The following is an 18,143-nucleotide window of genomic DNA, read 5'->3' as shown; positions in this document are numbered from 1 at the left end:
CTTCAGCCTAATATTTTCTTATATAGTGAAATGAAATCTTTTTAATAATATTTTATTAAAATTCTACATTTTCCATGAAGTTTCAACATGAGAAAATAGATTTTAAACTTTTATATGTTTGAAATATTATTTCTCATAATTAAATATTCTGAATTTTTCTCTAAAATTTCGCCCTTAACTCTAATCTCACATAGCCTATCCCATAAATTATATTTCAAACATATATATATATATATATAAACTATAGTTCATATTCAAATAAAATCAACTGTCAAATAAAATAACTTTTTAACCTCAATGGTAGGAAAATCGAGAATAATTCCATTTAAAATATAATTTTTAAAATAAAAAAAACAACAACAAAAATTAAGTATAACTACATGATATTCTTATTTAATATTAATATTAGTATTATTTAGTAAATTGGTGAATTTGGTTGGTATACCTTCGTATTATTTATTATAATTAATTAATTAATTAATTAAAAAAGAAATAAAAAAAAAATAAAAATATTAAGCCCTTTGCCTTCCCTCCATATCCATCCGAACTACAATTTCCCTCCTCCCTCTTCCCTCGTTCCTCTCGATACCCAACCCAACCCAACCCCCACCTTCGCTTTCCCAACTCTCTCTCCCCAATCACTCCATCTCTCTCTTCTCTTCTCCTTCAAACCCTCCATCCTTGATCTCCTCCTTCGCCGATTGCCTCGCCGGAATCCCTTTCCCGCATCGGGATCTTCGCCGCTTGCCCCATTTTCTGAGATTCAGCCTCGTCATTGCGGGAGAGACGAGGGTTTATAGTCTCCGGTGGGATCGAGCGATCGATCGCTTTTTCTCGAGTTGATTTCTCCGGATTTATATGTCTGGAAGTGGAACGGCTGCCAGATGCTCGGGGCCGCCGCCGTCCGGACAGATCCTCCAGCCGCCGCCGATGCCGTACCGGGAGGTCCTGCCTTTTCCTTCGGGGAGGCCCTCTTTTGTGCCTGGTGGGGTGTTTCATTCGTTTCCTGCCTCCGATTCACTTGATCTCCGGTCTCCCGTAAGTTTCAACGCCGATTAGGGCTTGGCCTTTTTCTTGCTTATCTTTTTCTTGAAGTTGTATATATATTTTTTGTGTTGTTCTTGTTATTCATGTCATTTTAGTTGTTTTTGTAGCAGGAATTTGGGTACATTTTTGTGCAATGTTATATAATAGTTGCCACGAATGTGATATGAAGTAATTGTAGTGAGTGCTGAGTTGCGTTGAATTCAAGGTTTAACTTTGGCTAAAGAATTGTCAGTGGAGAAATGAGGACAATCTTTCTGCCAATATAGAGTCATTAGGGTAATGTTTGAAGCAGTGACTGGGCACTGAACCACTGTTTGGCTGTAGTGTTGTTAGAAAAACAGAAGAATTAACACCCTACTCAGCTCTTCTTCTTTTTCATTCATACAATGTGTAACCAGACTCATTGCCCTCTGCTCCTCTCCTCGTTGTTGCTATAATAATTTTGAGTATGTACTAGTCTAAAATTCTAAATGGGATACCTTTTTCTTCAACAGTGTGATGTATGAGCAGTGGCTGCAACTTCCTTTTTTTATGTTTTTTTACTTCTTCTCCTATGTTTATTTAAAACTTGTACATCCTCACAGGTGATTGGGTTGCGCTAAGTTCGGGGCATGGGCTTATTTTCATGTGTTATTAGGAAGAGGAAGTTTGAATTAATTGGCTGAGCCTTTCTGAATTCTGGTTTTGTCTTATAATCTTGCATTATGCTGAATATCTGATGCACATGGAGTGTTTTTCTTCAAATTTTAGAATGCACTTTTGTCTATTGCAATGAGGATATTTGTATGGGCATGTTTACAACTCTTTACATTTGAAAGTTAATCAAAGGCTGTGAGAAAATTTTGGTCGTAAGAAGTTGTCTGACCAATGCTCAGTCAGTCATCTGTTTCTTCTGGAGGAAATAAATATGCTATTGCCAGAATATAACATATCATACATATCCTTTTTGTTTCATTTGACAGTGGTTTTACATTGGCTTACTGAGGCAATGCCACAATTAACGATACAAATGTTACATTTGGTGATTGATGTGCCATGTTTATCTTCTACAATGCTCCGTTATGTCACTGAGGCTATGTTCCTAGCAGATGCTGTCTAATCTCTTCAAAGTGTAAACTTGAGCACTAATATTGTAGAACCATAACATATGAGATTTTGTGTTGTTCTTGTACACTTTTGAGAAGCTACATTTTCTGTTGCTCATAATATGTGAAAAATTATTTTTCCGTGCAGTTAAAAAAAGAAAGCCTGGACAAGAAAAAAACAATGCTGCTGAATCAAGTGAGTGGACTACTAGCCCTGGATTCACTGAGGGTCATTACTAGCCCTTTCCATACACCTGTATCTGGCAAAGGGAGGCCGGAATAGTGGCAAACCCAAAAGCTGCAAAATCTAATAAATCCGGATCCCCGACTCCTATTCAAAATGATGGTGGGCATTCCTGCTAACAATGTTTCTTTAGCACAAGGAATGATCACATTAATCTTGAGTCCTGTTGATTTTGTTATATAATGCTTTCTGCCATAGGTATGTCTGATTTTTCTTTAAGAACAATGAGGCATTATTGGTTTATCTGCAGGTTCTCCCAAAAACAATCCAACCCTCTGCTGGCACTTGCCGTTATGATAGCTCTCTAGGTAATTATGAATTCTGAATTGGATTTTTGTTTAACTCACCTGCTAGACTTTTGAACTTTGAAGCCATTAAACATTTGGAATTCTATATGTAAAGTTCATAGGTTAAAGAAGAAGGCTTTTGAAGTTTGGAAATATGATTCGGTTGTAGTGCTTATTGTCATATTTGTTGGTACTTCATTAGGTCTCTTGACAAGAAAGTTCATTAATTTACTCAAGCATGCAAAATGACGGCATCCTTGATCTAAACAAAAGCTGCAGAAATTCTAGAGGTATGTATATGAGTTAGGGCATTAACTATTTTTAGATCCTCCATTTCTAGTCATTTTTGAGAACTTCTTTGGTTTATTCAGGTGCAAAAGAGGCGGATATATGACATAACAAATGTCCTCGAAGGAATTGGACTGATTGAGAAGAAACTTAAGAACAGAATACACTGGAAGTAATTTATCTGTTCTTTTTGAATTTTGGTTTTCTTGATGACTCTTCATAACAAAACTTTGATGGCCAATTCTTCCAACAGGGGCCTTGATGACTCAAACCCTGGAGAGTTGGATGATGGTGTTTCATTTCTACAGGTATTGATCGGAACTTCTTGTTTCTAGCTTTAAACATGTGCATCATCTAAGGTATTGACATGTCTGATATTGTATTGTGCAGTTATTGACATGTCTGGACATTAATTGTATTTTGATTGATCTTTACCACAGGAAGAAGTTGAAAGTCTTTCCATGAAGGAACACAATTTAGATGATCACATAAGGTTGGCTGCCTTTTGATCAAACTGCTCTCTCCTAAACTTTCTATTCTTTCAATTATATGAAAAATCCACAACATGAACACCTTGCAGTGAAATGCAAGCAAAAAACTGAGAGATCTTTGTGAAGATGCAAACAATCAAAAGGTGTGGGATGTGCTTTTTCTCATTTCACAATCAATTGGTTGCTTTGCACTTGTGATAGTGTTCCGATTCATTGGTCTCTCTGTTTTGTTAGGTGGCTCTATGTCACGGAAGATGATATCAAGGGCCTACCCTGTTTTCAGGTTCTTTTTAGGCAGTATAACATGAGCTAGTTTCATTTGTGTGTGTCTAAAGAAAGACATTTTGGATATTTATTTATTATTTATTATTATAATTCTGATTATGAGTAATTGTTGGTCTTTATTATAGAATGAAACCTTAATAGCAATTAAGGCACCACATGGCACCACCCCTTTGAGGGTTCCAGACCCTGATGAGGTAAGAAATTAGATAAGAATAATTACTCTCTATTTGCACTTTAATCATTCAAGTATTTCATTTTTTTCCCATTGCATTGAACAGGCCGTTGATTACCCACAGAGGAGATACAGAATTATCCTAAGAAGCACTATGGGCCATATAGATGTTTATCTAGTAAGGTAATGGAAGACCAACGTGGCCCCTACGCTCATAAATGAAAAAGCATGCCACTACTTTTTAATAAAGAAAAACATGTTTAAGATGACACGATAACAAAACTCAAGAACTGCTGATATTTTTCAGAATCTTTATGATTTTTCTTTTTGATGTTGATTTAGCCAATTTGAGGAGAAATTTGAGGAAATGAATAGTGCGGATGCACCTTCAGCCCCTTGCCTGCACCAAATTCTAGATCTGCTGAAGCGGCTGCTGCGACAGGTGAAAAGCCAAAAGATGCACATGGAGATTGATGTTCAAGGCACTAATGGTACTTCACAAGACTTAGTTAGTGGTATGATGAAGATTGTGCCCTCCGATGTTGATGTAAGTTCAATGATCAAAAAAAGTCATGTTTTTGTCTGCGCATCATAATTTCTTGTCTAAGGATATGGTATGGTAATGTATACTATATCCATCAATTAGATGACAAACAAAACATGAAATCTGCAATTTGCCTCAAGTTAATATAATCTCTGATAAGGCATAAGCCGGCCATATGTGGATCTCGGAACTTGGTCTCTGTTGGCAGAGGTGCACATTTTGTTCATTAGGATGCCTTGATCCATCTTGGCGTTTAAATATTTTCACCTGTCTATGATTCAAAGAGAAATAAGTGTAATGTCAAAATTTTCTTGGTTCACACTTCGGTCAGTGCCATACAAAGTGGCAGCAAATTATGTTTCATACACAGCAAAGAACTTAAGCAATCTTCCAGTTTTCAGCCTCTGTTTTTGTTTTGTTTTACTAGGGATATTACACTTATTATTATTGTTATTATTTTACCCGCAGCCAAATCTACAATACCCTGTCTGAAACTCTGAATTAATATAATTTTTTTTTTCTTGCAGACTGATGCTGACTACTGGCTTCTATCAGATGCTGAAGTGAGCATTACTGACATGTGGAAGACACAACGTATCCTTACTGATCTCATTCCTGTTTCTCCACTTTTTCTGTTCTTTTTACCCGTTTTATTCAAATTCAAGCATTGATTTCTATAATTTCCATTTAAGCTGATGTTCAGTGGGATGCCGAGGGTAAACATGATGAGGATTTCATAATGGGTAGCATCAACAGCCCGGGACCTCAGACACCATCTGGTGGATGTCCCCTAAAATCCTAACTCCAATTGGAGAGGAAAGCAGGATTGGTTTGGTTAATTGAAGGTCTTCTCAATTAAATTTACATCATCAATATAAATATGTAACACCTGCACAATAATTATTTGTATTGTAGTCAGTCTGTTGTAAGATGTTAGTGCTTGTTAACAAGAAACAGTTTGAGAACGTAGCAATGCTACATGTACAGATGATTAATGCTAGTTTGGAACTCAGAGCAAAGGTTAAAATCCAAGACCACTGAGCAAGGCCATCCAGGTTTCCTCTTTTTCTCCATTTGTTGTATTTCCAACTTGTTTATTTTTTTCCTAGGTTTTGATCATCACTTTGACAGTGTGGATGAATGAATTGACATAACACTGCAAAAGAGATTGGAGGAAATAATTGGTTCAAGTTCATGTGTTTGTCAGTCTGGGACAAAGATTTCATGAGTTTCTAATGGCCTTGTGACATGTTCATATAAACAGGCACAAGAAATTGTTCAGTCACTCAATTGTCTAGGGAGGTATAATGAGCAGAGACACGTCCACAAGCTCATTGAGTAGCTGTTGTTTCACCCACTCTTTGCTGTTGCTTTGACTAGGTGACCTTTTCCTTCTCTATGAAATGTTTTTATTTAATTTATTTATTATACATTTATAACCTTGGTATTTGTTTTTTAGCACTAGTGCAACTTTTTCCCTTTGTTTTTACATCTCCACAGAAGCACATTTATTTGCCTTTAAAGAGAATCTCGTATAATCGACATTACTTGCATCAGTTGGATTCTCATTTATGAGCTTAACTTTTTAATTTAAGCATGCCATATTGTACTGATAAAAATAACTCAAGTTGTGGAGGGTTTTGGGATGTCTAAATCATTTTAATTAATTTTAACTATGTTTACTGATTGCATATAAATATAATTTGAAATCTGTTTTTAGTATTGGTTATACTTTTTTATATTTGATTTGAGCCAGGAGATCAAATAAAGGTGATTGGAGTTTTCTTGAGAGAGTTCTTTGCATTCTTCTTGATTTAGAGAAATACTTTTTTGAGTAAATTTTTTAGTAGGTCACTAAACTTTGACTCATTTTCATTTTGATCATCAAACTTCAATTTGTATCAATTTGATCACTCAACTTTAATTTGATTTCAATAGGTAATAAATCAAAGAATTTCGACCCCCAAATAAATGATGTAGTTATTTTTCAATGACATAGACACCTCCAATAGACTTAATAATATGTCATAGGGAGGACTAATTCGGATTTTCAAACAACTATGTAATCAATTAGGAGTTGAAATTCTTGATTTATTGCTAGGTGAAATCAAATTAAAGTTGAGTGACCAAATTGATACAAATTGAAGTTCGGTGATCAAAATAAAAATAAGCCATAGTTTAGTGATCTAGTAAAAAATTTACCCTACTTTTTTGGTTCTTTCACATTGAGTTGATAAGGTGTTTATTTATTTATTATAAAAAAATATAGACAAGTTACATACATAGCTTAACCACTAGACTTTTGGCCTGGGAGTATTTATCAAAATTTTTAATTGAAGACAATTGTTTGCACATATTTATTGACCCAACTTAAAATTTGATGAATTTCGTGTATTTTATTTCATGATTATATTTGTCTCTATTCTCGGTTCAAGTATGTTAAAATTTTCAAGGTGGGGGTGTTGATAGCAATAGCATTCATCATTATGTTTTGTTGGTTTGTATTTTTGTTTATCATGTTGCTTTTTCTGTTGTTGGTTAACTCATTCATTACCTTATAAAACTGCTTGCTAAGATCTCAAAAACAAACTTAGCACTTGAGAAGACCACAAACCCAACCATCACCCATGAATATACTAACCACATCCACATCTAATACTCTCACCTGTTATAATTAGGGACAGCTTGTTTATGTCCAATCTAATTAATTAAATAACCACACTCACACCCCTCTTCATAAACAAACAAACAAACAAACACTTACAAGCAATTGCACTGCTCTACTAAATGTACGGTGCCCCCTCTTTTCTCCCTCTCCAAATATTCATGTTTTTTTATCAATACACTAAATTAAAAATAAAAATAAACCACCACCACCACTAATAACTATCTTCACATGTCCCATTAATACTCTTTTATCTCTCACTACAAAGTCAAATCCTCTCTCCATCCCTCCTCTCCTTAAATCCTCCCTCCCAAGTCCCTCCTTCTCAATCTCCATGTTCACATAATATCGCCATAATAGACAACATATCACCATGCCTTTAAGCAAGAGAAAGTTCGCCGTCCGGCGTCATCCGGTGATCGTCGACATCGGCTGCGGTTGCCGGAGAAACAAGCTCTCCTCCTTCTTCTCCTCAATCAATCCAATTCCCAAGAAACAAAACCCTTACTTCTCCACCACATCCCTGACGACCACCACTACCACCACCACCACTTCTTCATCCTCTTTCTCATTCCAAGACTCTCCTCAAAACCCAACTTGTTCAAACTCCATGAACCAGAACACCAAGAAGAAGAAGAAGAAGAAGATGATGATGAAGAAGAAGACAAGGGTTGTTGGAGAGAGTGTGGCCGTTGAGAAGGACTCTTCTGAGCCATACTTGGACTTCCGTGAATCAATGGTGCAGATGATTGTTGAGAACCAGATCTACGGCTGGGATGATCTCAGAGAGCTTCTTCATAGTCTTCTCTCTCTCAACTCCCCTCAATACCACCCTCTCATTCTCCGTGCCTTCTCTGACGTTTGCCATGCCATCTTCTCTCCTCCTTCTGACTAGTTACTGTCTTCTTTTCTTAATTATAATCTAAGTTTCACTGATGCTTAATTTAGTTAATTTGCTTACTTACTATGTTTAACTTAGATAATTTCTCTTGTGTACCACTTAGTAGTAGCAGACTAGCAGCAGTAGTAGAAGTTTATATGATCTACTACATGTACTGCATCTAAAATTAAATGTGTATGAATGAAGAATGACTTGAGTAATGAATGAAGGTTTTTATCATTTTTTGTGTTTTAATTAATTGTCTGTTTTTTTTTATGTGTTAATATTATTATTATTATTATTGATAATATTAAAGACGAGGCATGCGGGGACACATACACTCAAGTGTGAGTGGTCAGTGATTGTGTGTTTTTACCACATTGTCAGATAATGATATGATGCTTTTCTTTCCGAAAGGGCTTGTTTGTATCTTTTGAGGAGCACGAGTGTGGTTTGGCCGGTTGAATTTTTGCATGGATACTTTCAACTTTTTGGGCTTAACAAACCCCACTCTTTTCTATATGAATCCAACCATCTAGTATTTACTATTTACCCCATATACAAATGTTTTTATTAAAATAAATGAAAGTAAATATATATATATATATATATATACACACACATCAGGGAGTTCTACCATTAACTCAACAGCTCAACAGGGTGATACAGCTTATTAGCTACTGCCATAATAATAATAATAATAATTATTATTATTATTATTATTATTATTATTATTAAATAAATAAGAGAAAAAAAATGATACAATAAATCATCTGTTAAGAGTTTGTGATTTGATCAAAAATATTTTCGAGGTAACTTATGTGATTTTTTTAATATGAGATTTTTTTTTTTTAACTTATGGTGATAGTGAAGAATTTAGGCTATCACACCACATTCAAGGAATAACAAAGTCAAGCTACATATTAAATTTACTTATTTAAATATATTTTAAAGTTTATTATGATAAAAAAAAATTTAGTGAAATGAGTTGCTATTCAATTTTTCCTTTTAACGGAATTATCATCTCTTGTTTTGATTGTATGTTTTAAATTTTTTTTTTTAATGTAAATTTATGTTTGTATTTTATTTTATTTTTTTGTTAATTATAGTTGGCTATTTATTTCACCATGGCATGCAATATCGTTTCATTGGCCTAATGCAAACAAATGCATCCCTGATTCCAATCAAGGTTGAGAAATTTAGGCATTAAATTTGATGCATTAACACAAGGGAATAGTCCCCAAAGGGCATGCACGCATTGTTCATGAAACAATGCACTAGTGTCCAAGGTACTCTTTGAGGACTGTGCTCATTAATACTCTTGCTCAATCTTTCAATTGGACTACAATGTCAATGCCTCCAAATCTTTTTCATTTGATGCGCTTTAATGTCTTCAATTGTATTCTGTCTGATATCTTCAATTGATCAGTTGCTTATTTTCAATCAATCAAACAATTTGATCATGTAAGCAAACAATTTGATCATGTTACAATACACTAGAGTGAGACTTCTTTCAAACTAGACAAGTCATCTTTACACAAACACCAATTTTTTTTATTATTAAGTCACAATCACTCATTGCATTGGAAGAGAGTCGAACTTTTAATCTTTTATATAATGGTCAAGTGTTTTAGTAAAATTATTATAAATTAATTTTTTTTTATATCCTTTATCCCTAGACAACTACAAATGGTATAAAATAAATATGATATCTTGATACTCCATGGACAAATAAGTAAATACAATTGAAATGTGTCGTCACAATGTGTAGTAAGTCAAAATTTATTAAAAAGATATAAAAGCAATATTTTCAAATTTATTTATGAAATATATTCTATTATATACATTAGAAAATCCCGGAATTCATGTTCACAAACCATCACATTTATTTAATATATTTATTTATTTATTTATTATTATTATTAAATAGGGAGGTGTAATTAAAGAAAAGGATCAAATGGATGGGTGCATTGGAGCTTCACAACCCTTATGTAAAGAGAAGGATAAATATAAGAACCATTTGAATTCAATTAGTCCACCGCTGCCATCACCATCTTCATATTTAATTCAATGTGCATATATGTATATTAAAAAGAAAGAGAGCACAAGAAGAGTTCTTTCATTTGCTAATAAAATCTCTGTTATTACTTTATTTCATTTCCCTCTGTGCTTAAGAAAAAATGATATTTTTAAGAAGCAACTTCTGTGTGTTATTATTATTATTTGTGCCTTGAAGTCTTACTTTGACTGAATACACATCCCTAGTAGAACAAGTTTAGAAACTTCTTAATCTTTATATATGCATATGCACACAGATCAAGAAGAGCCAACCTGGACTTCTTTATTATTTAGTTTAATGGAATTATTATTTAAGCAATCCTGAGGATAAGATAGTCTTACTTGTGTGGAGATAACTACAGAGTTTTGGCCTGTATACCACCAGTGTGCTTTCAATTGGAACCCTGAATTAATTATTAATTCTACAATATAATAAACCTGGTTAGTGCTTTGAGAATAAAATATTTTAATTTAGTGATATTTTGTGATTGAATGCTGATCATGAATGCATAGATAAATATTAAGTAATATTAATGATTTATGACTAATAAGGAAATATAATTTTAAATTGGGAGTGGAGGTAATTATCCAATTTTATATGTAATGTGTAAAATATAATTTAAAAAATTATCATGCAAAAAATTTTCATATTCTATTAATTTAACAAAATTTTTAAAAAATTGAGGGAATTATGATGGTCACCAAAGGAGAAAAATACATCTAATTTTTTTAAAATATACAAAAGGGGATATGAAACCTAGAGGTGGGCACGGGCTGGTTAACTGGGCCCGGTTGGCCCAACCCACCGGGTCCGGTTCACCGGCCCACTGACCCCGACCCGGCCCAGCTGGGTGTAGAACCCACCGGGTTGGGTTGGCCCGTCGTACCTGGTGGGTCTGGGTCATAGGAAGCCTCACCCGGAACCGGCCCGACTTCCAAGTTGGCCCGGCGGGCTGGCCTAGTTGGCCCACCTAAAAAAAAATTTTAAAAAAAAATTTCAAAAAATACAGAAAATTCAGAAAAAATTCAAAAAACAAATCAAAAATATGTGAAAATTCAGGAAAAAATTCAGATAATTTTTTAGAAAAAAAATGAATCAATTAAGACCCCAAAAATGAAGACCACAAGTTTGCAAATAATAAGAGATGTTCCATGTATTACACTAAATTTCACTAAAATTTTAAATTACACAAAATTTGAAAATAAATGGCTTGGACTTAATTCGTTTACATGCCGAATCAAGTTGCCTACGTATCCTCCTAGGTGTGAGAGGAATTAAAGCCCACGTAGTTCTGTTACACTGTGTAATCGGTCACCCACTTACTTAATCGGTACCATCTAGGTCTTGGTCGGACTCAATGACTGTCGAGCCATATGTGCTCATCATATTATCTGTGTAGAAGAAATCACTAGCATCTGGACTTCCTTGGTCTGCTTCTTGTTGCTGAACTTGAGCACGTTTCCAGTCATCCGTGCAAACTTGAATTTCAATATTTTGTGGGGTCAATTGCGAACATGTCGAATCCAACATGTTTCCACCTGCGCTAAAAATCTGCTCGCAAGCTACTGTAAACATAGGACACACAAAAATATCCTTTACCATTAGTGAAAGAATGGGGTACGGATTTTCATTACCTTGCCACCAGTTGAGGACGTTGAAAGTCATGTCTGTGTTGATTTCTTCTGAGAACCGGAAGGTAGTGTTTAAGTACAAGTCGAGCTCTGTATATTGTGATCCCCTTGGTTTCTTCTTTGCTTGCCTCTGCCGGAATGATTTTCCTCCACCACTGCTAGATTGTCCTACTGCCTCCTGTGCAACCTGTGGAACTATATGATTATATATAATATAATAACTATCATATAATTCAACAAGTTGACTCCTAGTATCAACAACAATTTCATTGACATCCACAATGCTATCAGAGTGCAGTTCAGATTGTTGAGTATCCATGTCACTCATGGGCAAGCTCATGGGAACCGGTTGGGAATCTTGTCCTCCATTGAATCCTAAGAATTTGTAATATGCGTCCAAATATTCCTGTAAACCTTCTAGCTTCTGCCTTTGATCAAGAACAAATGAAACTAAAGCAATAGGAGGTATATTTTTATAATAAGACAACCATTTAATTTTCATAGTGATCAACGCACTAAACAATTGTGGATCTAATCTAAACTTCTAAAATTGTTCAGCCACGTTAACAGCACCATATAAAACTAGATGGGAAGTAGGAAAATAAATTTGCGAAAACAAATTAGTACATGTGTTAAAAACTGCAAGCAAATCAATAATAAGATCGATAATTACCCAGCTATACTCATATAAACAAAAACCAACTAAGGAATCATTAACAAACTTAGTCAACAATGTCCTATAGGGAAATGTTGCACTAAGAAGCCAATAAGTTGAGTTCCATCTTGTTTTGACATCTTTAGGGAATTTTTTGACCCTCATGTTATGTGCTTTACAATAGCGAGCACATTGTTTCATGAGAGTCATGCTTTTTCCCATATAAGCTACTACCTCCCTAACGGGGAGTACAAATTCTTTAAGCTCTTCCAAACCACTTTGCACACATAAGTTTAAAATATGACAAACACATCTTATATGAAAATATTTGCCACCACATGAAGGCCTTAAAAAATCTTCTAGAGGTGTAATTGAGGCCGTATTAGCGGAGGCATTATCAAAAGAAATTAAAAAAATTTTAAACATTAAACCAAATTCTTCGATAACTCCACGCATAAGTCTATAAATATTATCGGCCCTATGAGACTCGTTGAACACCCTAAAAGCGAGAACGCGCTTTTGGATATTCCACTTGTCGTCAACCTAATGTGCCGTAATACCCATAAAAGAATTTTCATGAAAAACATCGGTCCAAACATCGGAACATAAAGAAACCGAAGAGTTAAAAGTACGAAAATACTTACAAAGTTGTTCCCTACCATTCTTGTATTGTTTGAATATTGTTCTTTGAATTGTTCTCCATGAAACCTTCTTGCATGCCAGTTGTAGTGTGTCATTGATGCATTCTTAAACTTGACACCATTCAGCGAAGTTGAACGGCAAGTGCTCGACGGAAATTGTCTATTGGGCTATCAAAATCTTGAAATGGATTGCTTTCTTGAGTACGTGGTGTGGGAGTGGAAGCCGATCCAACAACGCTTTTTCCTCGAGAACATCCACCATGTGAAGCCATATTTTAATATCTAAGAATACAACAACTAATTTCATTCAAGTTTACAACAAATAATTTCATACAAGTATTTACAAAAAGTCTAAAAACTTATAATGAAATTAAATATCTAAGAATACTATAAATAATTTCATTGAAGTCTACAAAAAATAAAAATATTGCAAATATTTACCCAAAAACAAGTCCACAAAAAAACTACATATGATAATTTCATGCAAATATTAAAAAAATGCATACACAAGTCTAAAACTAATAATGAAATTAAATATCTAACAATATTACAAATAATTTCATTCAAGTCTACAAAAAAATAATTTCATGCAAATATTTACAAAAACAAGTCCACAAAAAACTACACATAATAATTTTCATGCTAATATTAAAAATTCATACATAAGTCTAAAACTAATAATGAAATTAAATATCTAATAATACTACAAATAATTTCATTCAAGTCTACAAAAATAATTTCATGCAAATATTTACAAAAAAACAAGTATACAAAAACTACACATAATAATTTCATGCAAATATAAAAAAATGCATACACAAGTCTAAAACTATTTAAGAATATTAAAAATAATTTCATGCAAATAATTAAAAAAAAACAAGTATACAAAAACTACACATAATAATTTGATGCAAATATCATAAATACAAGCAAATAATTTCATACAAATATTAAAGACTCAAAAAAAAAAATTCATTCAACTCTACAAAAATAATTTCATGCAAATATTAAAGAAAAACCAAGTCTACAAAAACTAGAAATATTAATTTCATGTACTTTTTAAAAACTCCCACAAGTTAAAAAAATAATTTTACATCAAGTCCATAAATCAAAAACCACAACTCTAAAACTAATAATAAAAAAATGAAAAATCATAAATGCAAAAATTCATTCAACTCTACAAAAAATAATTACATGCAAATATTAAAGAAAACCAAGTCTACAAAAACTAGAAATATTAATTTCATGTACTTTTTTTAAAAACTCCCACAAGTTAAAAAAATAATTTCATACAAGTCCATAAAAATACATTCATGCATTTTTCAAAAGAACCACAACTCTAAAACTAATAATAAAAAAATAAAAATCATAAATGCAAAAAAATAAAAAAATAAATAAATCATTCAACTCTACAAAAAAATAATTTTCATGCAAATATTAAAGAAAACCAAATCTACAAAAACTAGAAATATTAATTTCATGTACTTTTTAAAACTCCCACAAATTAAAATTAATTTCATACAAGTCTATAAAAAAATACATTCATGCATTTTTCAAAAAAAAAACCACTACTCTAAACTAATAATAAAAATAAATATCATAAATGCAAATCATTCAACTCTACAAAAAAATAATTTCATGCAAATATTAAAGAAAACCAAGTCTACAAAAACTACATGTACTTTTTTAAAAAACCACATCCATACTAATAATAAAAATAAATATGAAGAATATAACTAATAATTTTGTTCAAGTCTACAAAAATAAATTCATACAATTATTTTAAAAAAAACAACTCCGTGGAAACTACAAATAATAATTTCATGCATTTTTTATATGTCCACAAGTCTAAACTAATAATTAAAATAAATATATCAAGAATACAACTTATACTTGCATGATTAAAATAAGACAAGCGTAGAAAACTATAACTAAACATAAAAATAAATAAATCATCACCAACCTTGTTAATTGGGGACTTCCGAAATGTTAAAAATTAAGAGAAAATCCAAAGTTGCACCACTCCAAGTCTCCAAGATTCCAACTTGTAATATTAAACCTTGATAATGTTGATTTGAAATAATTAAACTCCAAGAATCCAAATAATATGCCTTGAGAGAGTGAGATTAAGAGAGAATGAAAGTAGGAGATTAAGAGAGCATGAGAGTAGAGAGTTGGGAAAAAGTAAATAATAAAGGGGTGGGGCTATATATAGAGATTTATAAGAATTTTTTTTTTAAGAAAATGAATTTCTGAAAATTCAAAATTTGAATTAAAAAAAATTAAATAATGGCCAACGGCTATGATTTTTGAAAAAATCATAGCCGTTGAGCTCAACAAAGCTTCAACTCGCAGGGTTAACCCGGCGGGTTGGGAACCGGGTTGCAACCCGGTTCTAATATGGGCCACGGGTTGGAAGAAGCCCAACTTGTAACTGACCCGTCTACAGTATGGGCCGGTTACGGGTCAATGAACCGGCCTGTTGGGTCAGTGATCCGGCGGGTCGATTCCGGGCCGGGCACGGGCAGGGCAGGGTTGCCGGACGGCCCGTGCCCACCTCTAATGAAACCCACCAACCATGCTACTATGAACATAACGCGTAATAATAAAAAAAAAGAATAGCAATAAATTAACGAGCTTCAAAGCCAAAGTAAATAGCCTCGTAAAAAATAATTTAATCATATAAAAAAATTATACAAAAATAGTGAATTGTTAAATTAAAATTCATAACAAAAACAAACTTGTGAAAACAGTCGGTGCTTCACAGATATATTGAAAACTAAAACCAACATAATAAATATCACTATTTTACCACGGCCAAAGTCTGAATTATTAAAATCTATTTAATTTACCTCTGCTGCCTAAGTTAGAATATCAATAGCTTTTATTATTTCATCAACAAACATGCGTGATGTAAAACTAAAGTCTTAATTTCAGAAATTTATGTTAACATGGTTGATGCTGACTGGCTGGGTTAATACATAGTTTGTTTGGAGACTAAATATAATTATAACAAAATAATTTTTCCAAAATTATGAAAATATCGATATGTTTAAAGAACAAAATGCTAATAACTATTGAAAAATAGTGCAAGGTTTTCCATCATGAAACTGAATGATATCATATAAATTATAATATAAATTTTCTGATTTGAGTAAAGAAAATATAATATGAACATATAAAACCCAAAGGTTTGCATAATTCCACTTTTCAACGAATTAAATCAAATTATTTTCAAGGTAAATAAATGAATAGATAATCAAATAAAATAAATAAACAAATAGCTAAAAAAATTACAATAAAATTAACCAAATAGTTTATATGTGGATTATTTATTTGATATTCTCCTAACTCTAACTCACACATGAAAGATCTTAAAAATAACATAAACCAAGTCTAATTGATCAGTGGGAGAAAGACAAAAGGGAAAAATCTTAATACATGACATCTAGTACCTGGTCCTTCAAAACCAAGTGAGCTGGCACTGACAATTAAAAGAAATAGTCCAAACCTATATTAGGCACAAACAACAAATGAAGGCCTGAAACTCACCATTAATGAATGACAATTTAGAGCTAACAATATACATAAAGCTTGATGCAACCATCAAACTAGGATTATGAAGGAATGGATGGATGACTCCAATTGAGAAGGAAAGGAGGAATGTCACTCTATGAGATAGGAAGACATTCACAAAAAGATTAATGCTAGTACAAACAGTAGGCTTGAAAGCAAAGAAAGTCATGAAGAAGTACCTGCCAGAACAAGGAGGCAAAAACCTATATAAAACATGAGGAGGCACATGCTTGGACGTTTATCAACTTAGAAAATATACAAGTGATTTAACTTAGATAAAAACCATGTTTCAAGCTCTTTGAACGAAATCTAAAGTGGTGTACTAAGCATGCTTAAGAGCCTTGCTTACAAAACTATCTAATCTAAACAAAAACAAAACTTCCATTGTAACATCAAAGGCTTGTAAAAATGGGATTTCAAAGTTGCTAGCTCACTAAGGTATTCCGACAAACCACTTAAAGGGCATAACAAAAGACTAAGTAATTGCCTCATGACAATCAAACCATATGCTATTAATATATACAACCCAACATCTTTGCAAGCAAAATACAAGAAGAATAAATTGAATACAAGCTAAGCTAATTAATAACTACAAGTTAACATCATCACAAGTCCAACAAGCTTATCAACTTGGATTGTAAGAAACGAGCATACATAAAATTGATAAACTCAGAACTTGCGTTTCAACCTTGCCAAAGGATTACATGCACAACATGCTTCCAAAAAAATATTCTGACACACTACACCAATTTATGGCTTTAGAGACAAATAAGTTGAGCCGGTTTTAGAAAACCGGCTCAAATGGTTGGTTTAAAAAATTATCACCAATTTTTAGATCCGGTTTACAACAACCGCCTCTTGTGTTAAAATATTAAAAATAAAAAATGAAAATCACCTCTTCTTAATCAGCCGATTTCCATCAATGCGTCATCAACGACCCCACGCAAGAGCGTGCTCAATGCCGGCGTCGAAGAAGAAGGCTGGCTGAAGGCATCGACGACCCCACGCAAGAGCGTGCTCAATGCCGGCATCGAAGACGAAGGCTGGCTGAAGGCATCGCCGGCATCCAACACAGTGCATTCTTCAGCGCTCTGGTTTGCACCATCAATCTCTCCTAATCCTTCTTTTCCTTCTATCCAAAACCCTAATTCTTCGATGGTGTTGATGGATCCTGAGTTTCTCCTTTCTAGGATTTGAATAATTTGAAGGATGCGCTCAAATTCTCCGCCCATATGCTCTCCGGGCTCTGCACCTTTCGGCTTTCTCCTTTCTAGGATCCAAATGATTTGATTAATGCTCCATGATCCTGCTTCCACCATGATCATGGACTAAATTTTTTTAGGTATGGAAAATGCATATCTTATCATAATTATGACTTTGCATTGCTTTCTCTGAATTCAACTTAATTTGGTTCTTTCACAGAGTTCAAGTATCTGGCAAACAATATGTGCAGAAAAATTGTATCTAGCTTTAATAAATTTACTGTCCTAAGTCATTTGGATCAATTCATAATAGTGATCCTCTGAATGTAAACATGGGATTTAACAATGAGTAGTATACTGGCAATTATATGATTAGCCAAAAAGTTCAACG

General features: G+C 33.4%; 1 protein-coding gene and 1 pseudogene across 1 annotated transcript; both read left to right on the top strand.

Annotated features, from left to right (window-relative positions):
• The first annotated feature begins 858 nt into the window (after positions 1-858).
• Positions 859-5,644, top strand: LOC120254427 (annotated as a pseudogene).
• A 1,779-nt stretch (positions 5,645-7,423) lies between these two features.
• On the top strand, positions 7,424-8,228 carry LOC120254429 (transcription repressor OFP8-like). Its single transcript, XM_039262542.1, has one exon. The coding sequence runs from the start codon at positions 7,482-7,484 to the stop codon at positions 8,001-8,003; it is 522 nt and encodes a 173-aa protein (XP_039118476.1). The 5' UTR covers positions 7,424-7,481; the 3' UTR covers positions 8,004-8,228.
• Positions 8,229-18,143: the final 9,915 nt, after the last annotated feature.

This window comes from Dioscorea cayenensis, unplaced genomic scaffold (genome assembly GCF_009730915.1).
Source record: "Dioscorea cayenensis subsp. rotundata cultivar TDr96_F1 unplaced genomic scaffold, TDr96_F1_v2_PseudoChromosome.rev07_lg8_w22 25.fasta BLBR01000443.1, whole genome shotgun sequence".
NCBI lineage: Eukaryota > Viridiplantae > Streptophyta > Magnoliopsida > Dioscoreales > Dioscoreaceae > Dioscorea > Dioscorea cayenensis.
The sequence above is the reverse complement of the archived record's forward strand: the minus strand, read 5'-3'. Positions and strand labels throughout refer to the sequence as shown.